The sequence below is a fragment of the Poeciliopsis prolifica genome, unplaced genomic scaffold (genome assembly GCF_027474105.1).
Source record: "Poeciliopsis prolifica strain line A6 unplaced genomic scaffold, Auburn_PproV2 SCAFFOLD013, whole genome shotgun sequence".
In the NCBI taxonomy this organism is placed as follows: domain Eukaryota; kingdom Metazoa; phylum Chordata; class Actinopteri; order Cyprinodontiformes; family Poeciliidae; genus Poeciliopsis; species Poeciliopsis prolifica.
The window spans coordinates 5,920,628-5,937,622 of record NW_026562388.1 but is presented as its reverse complement, the minus strand read 5'-3'; the positions used below and the strand labels follow the sequence as shown (position 1 = coordinate 5,937,622).

Below are 16,995 nucleotides of genomic sequence, written 5' to 3'. Positions count from 1 at the left end.
CAGTTCCAGGTGGGAAAACGCCCAGGGCGACCTCCCTCCCCAGGTCTTCTGCCTGGGATATGAATCTAATGAAAATGCTTAAGTAATGCACTTTTGGGAGAGGCAGTGAGGTGCAGGGGAGCCAAAAGGGATGTTTTCCCAGGGTGCCAAACAGGCTAGGTCCGCCTCTCTGTGCCAAAGCAGGCTCTCAAATCTGATGTTCGAAGGTACGAAGCACTGCTGGGCATCAGCATCCACAGGTGAAGCTGAAGCAGAAATCTACTAATGGAATAAAACAATTTGCTTCACAATTTGCTGTGGAAATTTGTACCCTGTGGTAATTGCTCCAAAAACAAGTGTTTCCACCCTTTATTAAAAGCGAAACACAAGAGTTAATGGGTCTTTGCCCCCCTGCTCCAGCACCCCGCAGGCTGAGTTTTAAAACCTTCCTGTCAAATTGCTACTAGCTTTGGAAGAAAACAATTGGCCCCAGTGTTCTGCAGCCTTCAAAAAACTGTCTCCACTCTCTGTTAGAGAGATGCAAATTAGGCATAACTGGAACACTCTAAAGTAGGGGCCCTGAAATTGTTAAGTTATTCAGAACCTCACAGGATAAAAAAAAATGTGATGGTTATCAGGCCAGGATAAAAGTGAAAAAAATAAAAAACACTTCAAGAAAAATGTGAGAACATCCACTAATGGCTCCTGATGCTTCTCCTCTTTTTATAATGACGTTCACTAACTCTTGCTTCAAACCGCATGTCAAATTTAGATCTTTCTATTGATTAATATGCAAGAAAGTTTTTAGATAAGATAAATTTGAGCCAATGGATAAACAGTTTATGTACAGGAGGAATAATATCCAACATAGTAATGTTGACTAAGTAGAATTGCAGAAAAGTAGACTCTCTTTTGAAAAGACATTATTTAGAGTGGAACCAATCACCAGTCAGACTTTTGTGGCACCCAATAAAGGTTTCCACACTGATTGGTGTGAAAGATTAATGCAGGTTGCTAGTGCATCGCTATGATATAATCACTGACTTGCAGAAGATTTTAGATGTTTCTAGTTAATGTTTCCAAGTGTTCAAATCTTCTCTTGGACACTAAATGAGAGAAACCTTGGAGCTATTGATTGTGGTCAGAAGAAGATGGACCACATTGTTACCTGATGCTTTGTTGAATGGTTTTAATTTCAAGGCACCTTAGAAAACATTTTAAATTAATATACAACAATATATAATAAGTTTAGAAGCCTCATCTTCTGTTTGTCTTGTATTCAGTCATGTTCTGTTAGTTTGTTTAGTTTGTTTAGTCAAAGTATGCTTGAAGTGTAATTTCTGAAAATAGAGAATCTTTCAGTTGCTTGAGTCCTTGCATAAGTTGCACCACTACTCTGCAGTACAACTATTTGCCAGATTAGTTTTTCTTTCTTAACTCCAGTGGACTCTATTAAGATAACAGAATAAATTGGCAAGTCAGAAGGGAAAGACATGATCTGCAGCAAAAGATCAAAACCAAACAGTATGACCAAGGTCAGGTATATGAATTTATTTTTTTCATCCTCCTAACATTTTGTGATATGTAGGGAGGTTTAAAATAAACTCCACCCCGATCATAATATATTGTTTCCCTCCAGTATCTTACACAGAAAATGATTTCTGAACTCTAAACTATATGGATTTTCTAAATCCAACAAACTTTATTTTTCATGTTACAGTTTCTATAGTGTAATGGATTGCAATATAAACCAAAGAGACAACATAAATTCAAATGAAAAATAACAAAACAAAACTTTTTTTTTTTTTTTCTGTAGCACTGCCCTCCTATTCATAGCTTTTTGGAGACGGACACTTATGCTACACAATCCACAACTTAACATTTACGCTTACATTCAAATACTTAGGATATCTCGAAAGTTGAGTTTTCTAATATGTTACCACATACATAAGCATATTGTTTAAAACAATTTTCACTGATCAGAATCACAATGCACTTCTTAGTCAGTGAGCAAAATAGCAGCTTTTAACAGCTGCTTAGATATGTTTCTTAAATTTTAAAAGCAGTTCTGATTTTATTAGAATGATGCTCAAGTAAAACATGACTCTTGACAAAAAGAAACTCAGCTCAGTTGAACAGAGAAGATACTGCTTAATTATTGTAAGTAATAATCAATGTGTATTATCTGTGTTGAACCTAACAAAGCTGTCATTTAACAATCGATTTATTTCTAGTCAGTTATTAAATTGGGCGATTTTGGAATCTTAAATTGAGTTACTAGAATTTAATGCAGAACTGACTGAAATGTTCTTAGAATTGCCAAACATTGGAAATAAAATTATCTTAGCATTTAAAAACAAACCTTCTGATATTTATTCATTAAATATTTTCTCTATGCAAACAAATGTACTGATGTTTGTAGACTTCCAGATGAGGTGAACTTTTTTCAGAAGTATTAACGCTCTACTAGTAATGATCATTGCCCACTTTCTGTATTTATTTTCTCATCTAAATATAAACATGTAAGAATTCATCCAACAAATTCTGTTTAGAAGTAAGAGATGAAGACTATAATATTATCTGAGCCTATGGAAGCTCGTATTTCCATTATCCAGAGGCTAAAGTGCAGTCACACAGTCTGGAAATGGAACCAATATAAAAACAGAAGAAATACATCAACCCCTTTTGGAGAGAACAATTCAGTTTTATTTCTGTGGCAGTGAGAGAATCTCATGACCTTCATACACATGCAGGGATGAACTACAGCATCACCATGAACAGCTCCTGTGAGTCATACAAAATAGGTTTTATTTTCTGTTTTGCATGTTTTCTCCTCATCAAAAATACTCTGCGGAGCAAATAGAAATTGCATTAACTTGAAATTCTTTGTGCTTCCACAGACGTGCGCCTTTCTGAATCTAATCAGCATCCTGCTTGATCAAGTACTACAGTTGGAAAGTCAGACAGAATTTGTTTTAAACTGATAAAGAAAATTTGCTTTGATTTTTCACCTGCAACATATTTACTACTTTTTTTCCCCATCAGAGTGCAGGATACATTGACTTTTCATGCATTTTCATTAAGGGCTACTTTGAGCAAGATTTTAAAAACGATTTCATACCACACTCCATCTAAATTCTTTACAGCTTCATGTTCTTTAAATTGAAACTTCAATAAGCTTGAGGTTTGAAGAAAATGCAAATAAGCTCTCTAAAACTTTGCCCTATTTTCTCAATACGACCCTTTGTTCCGAAAACAAGTTTTCACCCTGAACCTCTTTCTCGATATCTTCCAGGTCAGTTCCTCTGGGTTAACAGTTCAGCGTTTGGAGGTCCCTGGGTGATGAGCCCCTGGCTGTGGGGGAGTGAAGGGCCATGCAGCCTGGAAATGGCTGTGTTTTTCCACCCCAAACAAAGCGGACAGTACACGGTTTGGGTCATAGAACGAGACAAGCCACCTGTCGCTGCCTTCTCCACCGACGCTCTGCCACGCATCACAGGGTAAGTTAGCTGGGGAGTTTTCATCAGAAAAATGCAACACGTTGTACATCTGTCCAGACTTGGATGCACACAGGTTTAAACGTGGTTGAATGTAGATGACCTCTCATGGGAAAAACTCTTTACACCCATGCTGCAACCGTGGGAATTCACAGGTGTAGCGGCAGCCAGGTGTTGCAAGTCAAATGCATATGACTGGCTGATCATTAGATAATCAAGTGTGGGTACACCTATCACAGCAGGAGGTTTCAGTTTTTTTCTGTTTCAGTTAATCACTCCTTTGTTCAGATTTTACAAATTTCTTAGCTGTTCATACAGGAAACTAGACCATAACAGCAAGACTGACAAGAAATGCCAATCTTTAACATGTTATTAATACTGTTTTAAGGCCAATTTTTTTAGAGTCCAAAATGTGCATTTCAGCTTGAATTGTTCTGAACGTATTTAACTGGAAACAGTGTTTTAAAAGGAAGTGATCAAAAATAAGTGAATAAATAAAGAAATTAATAATATTTGTAAAATATTAACAAAAATATGCTTGCCAGAATGGACACAGCACTTTGGTGGGCTGATTTAAAGGTTTTTAAAGATTACAGAGCTATATTTCAAATACTTTACAATGTTGACATATCTTGTAGGTTAAGGTTCCAACCATCAATTATTGCGCTGACATAACTTTTTTTTTCTTTGAACCCTTATTAGCACCATATCTGTGTTCCTCTTTTTGAGCTTTTCATTGAGATGGGAGTCTGACCTTTTCTCTTTGTTAAGATGAATGTGATTTAGATTATAGCTTGTAAATCAGCTGTTACATCTTTGTTTCATTCTGTTTTGGTGTGTAATCTCCGTCAGCATCGGACTCAAGCGGAATGTCATGCTCTGTGCATGTCCTGTCTCTTTAAGCATTGGTTTGCTGGAGAGAATGCTCGTTAACATTTATGTGGTTATGCAAGCGTTCAGGTCTCTGTATGCTGTTATGGGAGAGTAGCAGGGATGCGCTCATTACGCCTGTGACGAATTAGACTGTGCATTGTGTTGGCTCTCATTTGTAGTCAGCCACTGCCGCCCACCCACACCATCTCTGCCAGCCAGAAACTCACTCTTACAAATTTCTGCTCCAATGGGAGGATGCCTGATTCATAAAAAATATAGATGAAAGCAAAAGCCACTTGCACTCCTTAGAAATAAAGGTTTGGGTGCTAATTAGTTATCTTTGCATTGAATTTCTGTCCTTTGTTTTGACATGTTTGCTAAATTAAGTCATTAAGGTGATCAGCACAGTCTGGAAAACATAGTTCCAAAACCATTATGTATGAACTGCAACTATTGAATGCTAAAATAAAGCATTAAGTCTTTTATTTTTCATCCCAAATCATTTACATGGAGTGCACACATTTCAATCATTCAAGGTCAAAATTTTGTTTTGTATTCACACTTTCTTTGTTGGAGTTACCTAGGGGCTTCGGCTTCTTCCTGGTTCTCAAAAGATGTAGTTAAGGGCTGAGGTCCCTGAAGTACTGCTGGCAGCCTCATTGGACTAGAAAATGAGTCTCAATAAAATTCTTTTGGAGAGTCATTCTGTATTTTACAAGCACATAGTGCCATTTTTTAGTACAGTGGAGTCAGTAATTGTCACCTTCAGTTGTCTCTTTGTGAGCACTGATCTCAGGACGAGTCAGCTGCAGCCTATGGCTGAGCTCATGCAGAACATTTCAGATGGATTTACAGGAAGATATTTGCCTGGGTCTGACGTCCTTCTTCAGGAATGTTTCTCCTCGCTTCCTTCTGTGGGTTAACTTACGAGCTACCTGAGTTAACTCCCACAGATCACACCCGTTAACGGACGTTTGCCACTTTTTCACAACATGCCCTTTAAGTTTGCCCAGGTTAGGTTTTAGGATCTTGAGTTACAAATGGCAGAGGAGATATTTCTATCTTCTATTTGTTTGTTAAGCCTCCAGTAGATACAACTTGTTCGTTTATTCATTCGAGCACCGTAATTAATTACACCTATCTGAGGACTCTAGGGTGACACACAGAATGTACACCAGGTTATTGTCTTTGTACGCTCATTTAATTATGGGTTGAGATGAGGGGGTTTATGGAGCATTCTGTAGTAGCAGAAAACAGATGCAAACATCAAATCAAAGACATATAATAAAATTGACCTAAATATAACACCTCTCATCTTAATCTTTGTCAGCTCATGCACTGGAAGAACAATTTGTGAGACGGAGAACAGAACAGCAACCTTCAGCTCAGTGCGAAGGTTGTGCACCAGTTCTGGTGGAGTGAGGGGGATCTGGTTGAGGCCTGCAGGTCTGGATGCTGGAAGAGTCCTGAATCAAACCTGCTGGGGTTGGAACTTGGAGGAATTTACCTCATGAACTTCTTCGAGATAAAAACACTGTATATATGAAGCATATCCTAAAATAAATTTGACTTTACAATGTGACATCTTGTAATTTGGTCGCTGTCTCTTTAAGAAGCTCCCACTCTTTCTGACACTCCATTTTCATCATGACATCACAACTGTGCTTCTTATTATACTGTTAACATTGAGAAGTAATTTATATGACAATCTCAGCGGATGCAAAGTTCCACCAGGTGTTTGTTTATTGCTCCTGGCTAGTCTGAAGGAGCTGAGGGGTAGTGATGTGAGGATGGGGTAATCTGTGAGGTGGAATCTCAGCTTGGAGACTGCAGCTCACTGACTGCATCAAAGTAACACTCCGGGTGTGTGTCTAATGAGGGAATAACATGGTGTATAATGCAAAAAAGGGAATTTTACATAATCATCCTTCCGCCCCTAATTTACTACTGACTGTCTGCAGGATATGGTGTCAAGGTCAGATAGTTGCTAGCCAAGGGAACAGTTAATGCAGTAAATTTCTAACTCCAAATACAGCATATCTGTCTGATCAGGGATCTTGCTTATTTGCTCATCTTTTTCAGTCAAACTCTACAATAAAGTGGAGAAGTATATTTTCTTTGTGCTAGTGTGCTTTAAAATTACTTTCTGATGCTTTTCAACAAATAGGGATTAAATATAACTTGATATTGCTATATTTACCTTTGTATGATTAAAAATAAAGTTCCACCAAAACTGGACAAATTCTTATGTTGCTGTATTAAATTTGCAGCTTAAACTTTTAAATGTCACTGTTTATTTGGTCTGGCAAGCTAAAATTGACAGAAAATAAAAGCACATTTCTCCTCCATCTGCCTTCCAAACAGCCTGCAGCCTGTCACAGTCTGCCAGCAGAGCATACTGTGTGAATGTTGTTTGTCCCAGAGGCAGCCAGTGGCAGAGTAAAAAGTAAATCACCTGCTGCTCCCTCAGGTTAGATGGGATCCTTTAAATTTTTTACATTTTAAATATTGTTTTGAGCGTTTGTGTCAACAGCTTTGCACATTACTCATGCAGCCGGGGTACAAACGTCAAAATCCTGTTCATGTAATAATATAAAGACGATGCTGTAATCCAGAAAAGATTCCCCATAGGTGTTTTTAGTTAAGTGATATTAGATCTTTAGCTGAGAATAGAATAGAATAGAATTCAACTTTATTGTCATTGCACTGTCACAAGTACAAAGCAACGAAATGTAGTTTGCATCTATCCAGAATTGGATAGATGCACTGCATCCTGCATATTTATATGCAGGATATAAATATTTATAAACAGGTGTACAAAGATATGGTGTATAAACAGAGAATAATAGTGACGTGCTATAAAATGAAATGCTTTGTATAAATATAAATATAAATATGAGAGCAATATTTACATATTATACAAACTACACAGATTATACAGAATATACAGGAATTTGAAGAATTTATTGTATATATATTAGTTGTTTTATAATACAAGATAAAAGGCGCAAGCACTCTTGAGTGCACAGTAATGCCATAATCTATAATAATGTATGGAATAACTGGACTCGAAAAAGATAAAAATAACTATGTATGAACTGTAGCTAGGTAAATTTTTTTTCATTAAATTGGCAATTCTTATAGATATATTCCCTTTTCATACTGAGACCAAGAGGCAGCTGCAGCATGCCAAATCAAATGTTACATGCAAACTGGAGTATAAAGTAAGAAAAGTGCCATATAGGGAACAACAAGGCAGATGGGAAGATCTGGCAGCCCTCTGATTGCCTCTTTCTGCACCATTTTGCAATGTGCTTCTGTTTTTTAGCTGATTCAAACAGGAAAAAAACTTGCATGAGGAGAGTAGCTGCTAATTTTTATCACTTCTATAGTTTTGGAGACTATAGAAGGGCACTATATATGTGCACATTAGAGTAATTAGCCACTGTTTTACAAAAAGTTTCAACCTGCCAACTGTCATTTGAGCCCTAACTCCTTTTTTTATTTGTCTAGAATCAACCTTATACAGATAAACTAGCAAGTTAGTTGTGTGACTGCATTGATGCTTGCAGGTATGAGGGGGCAATTGAGCACTTTCACAAACATCTCTTCCTGTTTTCACTGTGGGAGAAATTATTTAGCTCTATGTTGCCCTGTATTATCCATAAGTTTAAGGCCAATGAAATGAAACCAGCAAGCACTTTTTATCAACCCAAACAAGAGGATTATCTTTCAGTTTCAGGCTTGATATGGGGCCTGTGGGACACTGTTTAGTTTAAACTGGACAAATCCTGTTCTTGCTGTGCGTAGCCTGTTAGCTCACTAATGAGGACATTTTATTTTGGCTTCCATTTTTGTTATTTTTGCTGAAAAATAAGGGTGGGGGACATTGTTTGACATTTGCTTGGCTTCATTACATACATCTTTAATAAAAGTACATATTTGTTGTATCTATTTAGCTTAAATAATTATGCTTTCTTATGCCTGTTTTGATGAGCCTTTTCAGCAAGCATTCTACGTTTTCGGGGAGAAAAGACAACAGCATGTCTGCCCAAGTCATTCACTGAGCTGAATATAAAAAGAAGGAGAGTTTGGACTCCATGGGTGCATTCACCAGACTTGTTTATTTTACTCACACTTTGGTTTGTTTGACTTGAAAGTGTTTTTTTTTAGAAGGTGTGAATGTTGAATTAAAATGATATATCAAATCTGACATCTCTCCATTTTTGCGAAGGAGGAAGTTGTCCTTTTTGTCTTGTTCAGAGGTTTTTTGTCATTTTTATAGATATATTCCCTCTTCATACTGAGACCAGTATGCCTAATCATACTGCATCTGATTTTTGGTGAGCACCACCACAGGTGAGGGGTGAATAAATTGCGTTAGATTTTTGGTTCCTTTGACACAGAAATAGTTGTGGAGAGGTTTGAGACAGCTCTAAACGTCTGAGTATTTACCCTCTTATAGTTACCAAAACAGCATATAGATTTGGTAACGAGATGCTGTTCCATGTAGTAACCAAAACATGATACACACTGCACTTCAGTGGATAAAATACTGTCTGTAACACATAGTGGTGGCATGATGATGCTGGGGGGAAATTTTCTTAAAGTGGGACGGGGTTGATGGCAATTTTGGAAAACAAAACCTCGTTAAGAGGTTGTAAAGTACTTGAGACTAATATCAGAAAATGATCTACACATAAAGCTACAACACAAAGGTTTAGACAAAAACCCTATTCATGTGCACCCTACCTAGATTTATTTCATTTGTTAAAATGAAATAAATCTGACTACATATTTCTAGAGGAATATGTAGTCTTTTATTCCTACACGACAGACTGAAGTTGTGGTTTTAACATGACACTTTGAAGTGAGACCCAGTCCAATGGAAAAGTGATGACAGTCTCATTTTTTTTGAAGGAGTTCCATTTCAAAAGATTGGTTCTGTCCCTTTAAGGGTCACTTTTAGCAACAGCAAGTTTATTGAATGCCGCCAAAATACATGCAGGCAATTTTGAAGAAGGACCAGGTCTGGAACGGCCACAGGAGCATCTAGGAGTTAATGTATATAACATCGGTGTGTGCAAATCTCCACAGCAATGTGTAATATGCTTGTATGTGACAGGTCACTAAGAGAAACTTTACCATATTATGTATTGCAACTGAAATATCATGTGGTGTCTGATTTGTGAGAGAGGTGATTGAAGGTTCACGCAATGGCAGAATAATGTTTTCCAGCGCCTCCACACCTCATCATTGATGCCGTATCTCTCCCTGCTTCATTTAGTGTAGTGCTACTTCACACAGCGTCCACCACTGCACAGCCAGAGGAACATACAGAATAAGGAAGAGCTTGCTCATCATTTGCTCCTGCAATCATTTACTCCTCTCCAGCACTGCATGCACCAAATGCTCTCACTTCCAGGGTGCATCAGTGTGAGGCATAATGTGATGAGTTTTTGGTGTGAAGACCTTGAATGTACTTCAGCGTCGGAGTGGAAAGAGGTTGACATCATTTAAAACACGGCAGTGTAGCAGTATCATCCCAAAAAGTGATCAATAGCTCCTTTAATACGGGGGAAGCAGGTATCGGAGGAGGCAAATATTAGTGCTAAACTTTAAAGTACAGTAGGAGCATTATGGCAAGTGATAAATGATTACAATACTCCCTTCTACACATCCTTGAATATTAAAGAAATGCTGACTCTCGACCTGCACACCTATTGGAAAGACTCCCATTTTGCTCGCACTTTTCTGGAGTTAAAATCCTCCCCAACACACTGTATTTTTTACTGATCTTGAAATAGTCATGATATATTTTCCTCACTTTAATTTTATGTTTTGTGAAAAAGTATTTACCCTTTTACAGATACCTTTTATTTTTGCTAATTGTCAAACCAAACTGTTTCAAATCATTGAATACATTCTAATATAAAAAAAAACTTTTAAAAAATCAAGTTTTAGTGAATTCATTTGTTTATTTTCACCAAAATACTGCCAAACCTGTAAGTCTGATTGACAATATTTTGACAGAATACTTTGAAGTGGAAGAATTAATAAACAGATAGAAAACAAGGTCTCAGATGTATCCAAATCTTTAAGATCTTTCTGTCTGAAAATAGTTACAAAGCCATGTTTGAAGTTTTAAAACTCCAGTAAACCTCAGTGAAGGACACAAATCACAAATGAATAATGAACAGCACTCAGCCTCTCCACGAGTGACCGATCTACCCACATTATTCCAGGAGCACAACTCCATCCAGGTAACCACAAAAAATATAAAATGACTAAGAATTTATGGTTCAAGAGACAGGCCAATATGACCTTGAAAGAAGATTGTCCAAGAAAATCCTGAAGAAGCATATCTGGATATCTATTCACAAGCTTCATCTCAAACACACTTGTGCTATACAGAAAGATTGTGATACGAAACACCCAGCAAGTTCACCTCACAATTACCTAACCAATGAAGGTTTTAAAGTGAACTAGAATAAGAATAGACCTAAATCCAGTGGCCCTAAACAGGCAGCTTAGGCTTGAAAACATCCTTTTTAAATTTAGATGATAAAATCATTGAAAACCTTTTTGATCTGAATACTTCACAGTACCGGAGATTTTATCTTATTAATGATTTACAAAACACCTAACAAGAAACCCCTGGATAAATTGTGAGTGAAACAATTTAATGAAGGTACTTAAAAACCTGTGTAAAACATGCTGCTGAAAAGAAATGCTACAAATGTAAAATGTACATTTTACTGTTATTCCTCTGACGACTGGTGTCCCACAAAATGGAGACAGATGGCTTGTAACAAAATGAAGCTGTGTGTTAATTTCACATTAAGCCAGCTATAATCCTTAGAAGTATGAAGGATTACCACTGCCCACAACTTCATTTTTCAATTTACATGTTCATAAATGAAACCAGATGTAGTTTCACTGACATCACATCTTTGCAGCGGTCCAATTCTAAACGCTGCAGCTTAGATGCAAAAGAGAATTAGCCGAAACAGAACCCAGCTGCAGATTAAATGTGCTTGTTTGATGCCTTTCATTTTATACAATGGGGAAAATAAGTTTTGGTGAATAATTTTCCCACTTACATAGAATGGTGAGGCCTGTAACAGTTATGGTAGGTAGATCTCAACTGGGAAAGAGATTCTAAAACAAACCCAGGTTTGCAGATGCTACAGCAATGCAAACCTGCACATGCTGAGTTCTTGATGTATGAGGTTAAAGAAGAGTTAGTGAGTTGAAGTGATGAATTCCATTTCTTTTGAAAAAAAGCGTTAAGTTGTTGACAACAGTAGCTCAACCGTTGTACCTCTTCAAAAAGGTGTCAGAGTCCTTCTTTTATAATAAAATAGCAATTTTATTATTATAAAAGAAACCATGCATACAAGGGAGCACAAGTAAGTGAATAAAAACTTCAGCTACAAGAGGAATTCTTTTTTTATTTGACTGAAACAAAAGCAGGTTTTATGAAATTTTATTTTTAAAGCAATTCTCTATCATTTTAGCCCAATTACACCCAGGAGCTTAAAATCTAAGAATAAGGGGGTCAATGAAAGCACCTGAATTATTATGTTGTTCTTGTGTCAAATGTTTATCTTCACCACTACATCAGACAGAAGTGATTCTCTGTGAAACAGCATGTAGTCCTTCTGCAGAGTTTCCAACAACTGTGCTTTTTATGAGTCCTTCATAGCTAAAGTAGCATGAGAGAGATGGGTCTCCTCAAGGCTCTCTCGCTGGTCAATTTCTGCATCCATCCCTGGCATGGATGGTCTCCACTCTTCTCGCCAGTGCTGACCTCCACCTCCCTGCGGAGAGCGGTCGCCACAGGGCCACATCTGATGGGAACTGTTCTGCTTCGAATCTGGGAGCGCTGCCAGTAAGAGGGCTGCAATTGTGAGGGATCATTAGGAAAAGAGTCCCCTTAGAACTCAGATTTTCGTTTCATTTCCTTTCCAGTGGAACATGAATGGACTTGTTATTGTGGTGAAACACTTTTCGTCTTCTAACCAAACATTTTTACAAAAGGTTTCGTTTTTTTTTTTTTTTTTTTTCAGATTTCTGGATGAGTAAGATAAGGACAGGATGTGACTAATCTGTGAAGCTGACTGAGGCATGGGGCTATAGAACGCAAGGTAGAGACAGGTCGTGATGCGTTACAGTCTGAATATAGAGGAGAAGTTGATCTGATATGAAGAATCATGCGTCATGTGTCTTGCAAGGATGTGCAGACCAGTTACCAGTTATATTTCTGTCAGTTAGCACGACAGAAATGTGGACAGTCAGAAGGTCAGAAAACCACAGAGGAACAAAATGCAGTGAAATGGGGTAAATGGATAATGACCTGTACTTGTATAGTGTTTTATCAAATTAAGAGAACCCCAAAGCACCTCACACAACATTCAATTAAACAAGTTAAGTTTCCAGACAGCAGAGGGATAATTAAACATTAGAGTTGTTGAGGAAAACCCCCAGTAAAAATGTGCAAAATGGTCTAACAATGATTTTTAAAGTTACAAATCTGGTAAAAGTAGCAAACGGTCAACAGCAGTAATCTGTTTCATCAAGTCAGAGTTGTACCTGGGTTAAGATCTGAAGTAAATTTTTTTCTTTCGTTTTTTTTTTTCCTTTTTGCGGTGCTAGATGCTCATATTTTTGACAGTAGGCAGACAGGAAAGAAGGCAAAGACGTGCGGCAAAGGTCGCCGGGACCGCTGACTAAGGCCTCCGAACGTGGGTCGTGCTTTCCCTCTGCGCCACCACAACACGCCCCTAAAGCCAAATTTTAAGCAAATTTTTCGTTGGCGCTTCAAATGTGTATAAATTGTTGCGCAACTCAAGCTTGGTCATTCTCTATCACTTTGCTTAGTTTCATGAATAATAGTTAATTGACAACAACCTAATGAATTAAAAGGACAAACCCTTCTGCTCTAATAATGATGTGTTTTATACGAAAGAGGTGAGAAAAGGATTTCATTGTGATGTATTCTTGTTTTGGTATGTTTGTCATGAGGGATTAGTCTTACAAAACAGAGCAATGAACACTGCCAAAGGAGGGAAAAAGAAAAACCTTTGCATTTTTTTCAATATTTCACATCTTGACATCCTCCTTTCCCATGTATTTGTCTCCTGAGTAGCCTTCTCTGCTATTTTTCTGTTTCAAATGTAAATGAGAGTTGTTCGCAGCAATGGCTACATGCTGTTCCTGCTGGCTTTTATAGCAGTTGTCAGAGGAAGGAAAGGAGACGGCAGCATTATTTTCACTGACTAATACATTCTGCTTCACAACATCAGTTGTACAAAAAATGAAATTTTAGAAGAGTGTGCACAGCGAAAGAAGCGCTATGAAAGAGAGGTGACTTCTGATGTCTGCTGGTTTCAGATCTGTTTTCCTTTTCAACACATTAAAATATTAAACAACATCTCAGGAGGTTTTTGTACGAGCAGCCCTGTTTCCGGGGCTGTTGTAGCAGTAATTCTGACAAAACAGTCACCAACACAGAAGAACTTCAATTTATTCTACAATAGCTATCCTGTTATGAGGGGTTTGTTCAGAACTCATGTTGGCTAGTTAATCAGAAATTCCCAAAGTCATTAAATCTTCATCTGAATCATTGATCGTTGTTTAAAGGGATAGCAATCTTTCTGTCTGCAAACATTTGACTTTGAAGACACCAATAAATATATCTCTGCTATCCTCGATTTAGTTATTGCAGAATTTAGCAAAAAATAAAATATTTTGGTTGTTCTACTTCACTTAAACCACCAGAAGTAGTTTGATCTGATTTAACTTTAGACAGTGAGGGGAAAAAACCTATTGTTGTTTCATTTAATTTTCACTCAAAATTTTACTCCATACTCTAAAATTAGAGTATTTAATGCTTATGTATATATATATATATATATATATATATATATATATATATATATATATATATATATATATATATATATATATATATATATATATATATATATATATATACATTTGCTCGTATATGTGCAGAGTTTCATAATCTTTCAGCCTTGTTCTGGTGGGAGGTAATGATGGGACCTTGCAAAGGAAATGAAACATTCCCCGCTTCATATAGGTGCTTGCATTGAAGAAATGAGGCTTACCACAGATGAGTTCCATCTTGTCATCTTCCACTTGAATACTCAACACTCCTTTTCTTCTCATGCACTCTTCATCTCTTCTTCTCCACAGAAAGATTATATAAGTTCTTGTGGTTTTTATTCCCTGACTCTCGCTTGCTCTCATTTTTCTCCTCTTATCTATAGATTTCTCATCTTATTCTCCCAAAGTTGTTCTCTTTTCTGACACCCAAAGTTTTGAATAAGTCTAAAAGAGGGGATTTCTGAGAAAAATAGTTTTAGCTTTTACTTTTGATTAAAAGAGAATGATAAAGCTGCCAATGTTTTAATTTAGCACCTCAATCACGAGAGCCTCTTCCTTTGATGGTTGTTTTGTAAAGCACGGTTAGAGCAGAAATTTGTTTGGCCCTTCTTCTGAAATGCATTTTCCAAATAACCTGTTTTGAAACCAATCATGTCAACAAGAATTAAGAGAAACTGGGTCTCTGATGGATTTAGGACATTTCTTATTTAGCTTAACTATTATGATAGTTGCTTCATATATCTACTTCATGTTTGCTTGATAAGTTTCACATAAATTCAGTAAGGAAGAGCTGGCTTACTTTTGACAGGTTAATATCTTGCGACTTTGTAGCATTTTCATAAAAATCTAATTATTTTCTGAGAGAGAAAACAGCCTGCATGTATTTAAAGTTTCCCTCATTATGAGGTAAAATGTCTTCATCTGAGAAACTTTATCAATTTGCAGCAGAAATCAGCAGAGACTCTAGCTAGATATTAGGAACATTTGTTATATAAACGACACTGTTAAAATGTAACGGTTTTATTTTTTACAGGTTCAACAGTTAAATTAAATGACTGAGAAAAAGCACAGCCTCTGTCCTGGTAATATACCTGAAACTAAAATGTAATGAGTGTGATTACTTTGATAAAACAAGCAAAACGTTCCCTGACAAACATGGAACAATGTTAATAAGCACTACTAGCCTCACAGCTAAGCAGGAATAACAAGCACGATGGGCTTCTTGGACTTTATTTGGCGCCACAGTTTTCATAGGTTACTTGATCTTCTTTAGTTGAGTCAACTGAACAAATGACTGCATCAGGTCTCTGGAGGGACTTGCATCTCTTCTGCCTTGGAACAACTTTTGAATCCCTTAGAAAGAGCTGTGAACTCCTGAATGTCTGGATTTTTAATCATTTTCCTTTTACCTTCATTACCCAGTCTCAGATGGGAAGATGATAGATGGATCAATTTTCCTGATCCCATGAAGTTTTTCTCTTTTAACTACAGCATCATCTCTGTTTAACAGATGGGTCAGTAATGGTTTTCAGAGTAGTGAAATGTTTCATCAAATGTTATATTCACCCAGTCATATTGTCACCCGTTCCTGTTAGTTTTTCAGTTTAATTAATTTTAATCCTGTCACAGAAATTTTAATGATTATTTAAAAAATTTTATAGCTTTTGTTGGAACTGCAGTTCCTCAGCAGTTTGTTCTGAAAACATCTTCTCCAAGTTACCACAGTTATCTAGAGTTGTCCCACCTAATATATGATACATTAGTATATATTCTCTTCAAAATTATTGTCAAAAATCAATTTATTGAAGTAATCTTAAATCTTAAGTCAGAGATAATCAACATCTCTGACTTAAATAATAAATCACGTCAACATATTGCTTTCATTTAATTCAATTATATTTCTGTAAAACAAGAAAGGAGTCATTATCAACTTAACTCTTTGTAATTAAAATCATAGTTTATCCCTTGTGTAAGAAAATAGGCGATGTTAATGTTTGCTTTTTGTCTTTGGGTTTTACAATATTATTCAAACTGCACTTACTTTGTCTTTGTAATCATGCATACAAATAAGGGAGAGTCTCACCAATTTCAGCAATCCTTAAGTAATTTAAGAACTCTTCCTATTTAATATTTAATGGATTTAGTTTCTTCATTTTAAGCCAGGACAAAAAATAATAAATTGAGTGTTATTCAGAAGATTTGACCAAAAACAACTGATACTAACACAGTTATAGTTAATTCTCGGCTTTTTTTTTTTTTTTTGCTTTGCTTTGCTTCACTGTCTCCCTGTTTGTTGAAATCTGGTGAGATATTGACTCAACCCAATATGCCTTTTTCTCAAAGTGTAATATTTTCTATGTTTTTTATTGTGAAGCAGAATAAACAAACATATGCAGTGAAGGATCAGTTTGACAATCTGCGCTGTTCTCTTGCAGCCTGGAAACATGACAGAAGTTTGATTTGCATACAACACCGACAAATGTCTGTCATCTTTTTGACTTTGACTTTCTCTAACATTTGTTTTGCATCAGAAATATTGCACAGTTTATCAAAGCTGCAAAGCATGTTGGCAGGAAGCAATCTGCCAAGTGCTGCACCAAAGAGGCACTCCACTAGAAATACAATCCTCAGTACAAGTGTTGCAGTGATGTTACGAATCTGTTTGAACAGTTTGGGGTGTCATCATACTGGCCACATGAAAGTGGGCATCCATCCACATTCAAATGAACCGAAA

At 36.7% G+C, this 16,995-nt stretch overlaps 1 protein-coding gene across 2 annotated transcripts in view; it reads left to right on the top strand.

Annotated features, from left to right (window-relative positions):
- alk (ALK receptor tyrosine kinase) overlaps positions 1-16,995 on the top strand; it is a 357,833-nt gene that overhangs the window by 214,316 nt on the left and 126,522 nt on the right. For both annotated transcript variants that reach the window (XM_055038127.1, XM_055038126.1), the window contains exon 4: positions 3,275-3,479. In XM_055038127.1, the coding sequence (XP_054894102.1) occupies positions 3,275-3,479 (205 nt within the window). The remainder of the gene's footprint in view (positions 1-3,274; positions 3,480-16,995) is intronic.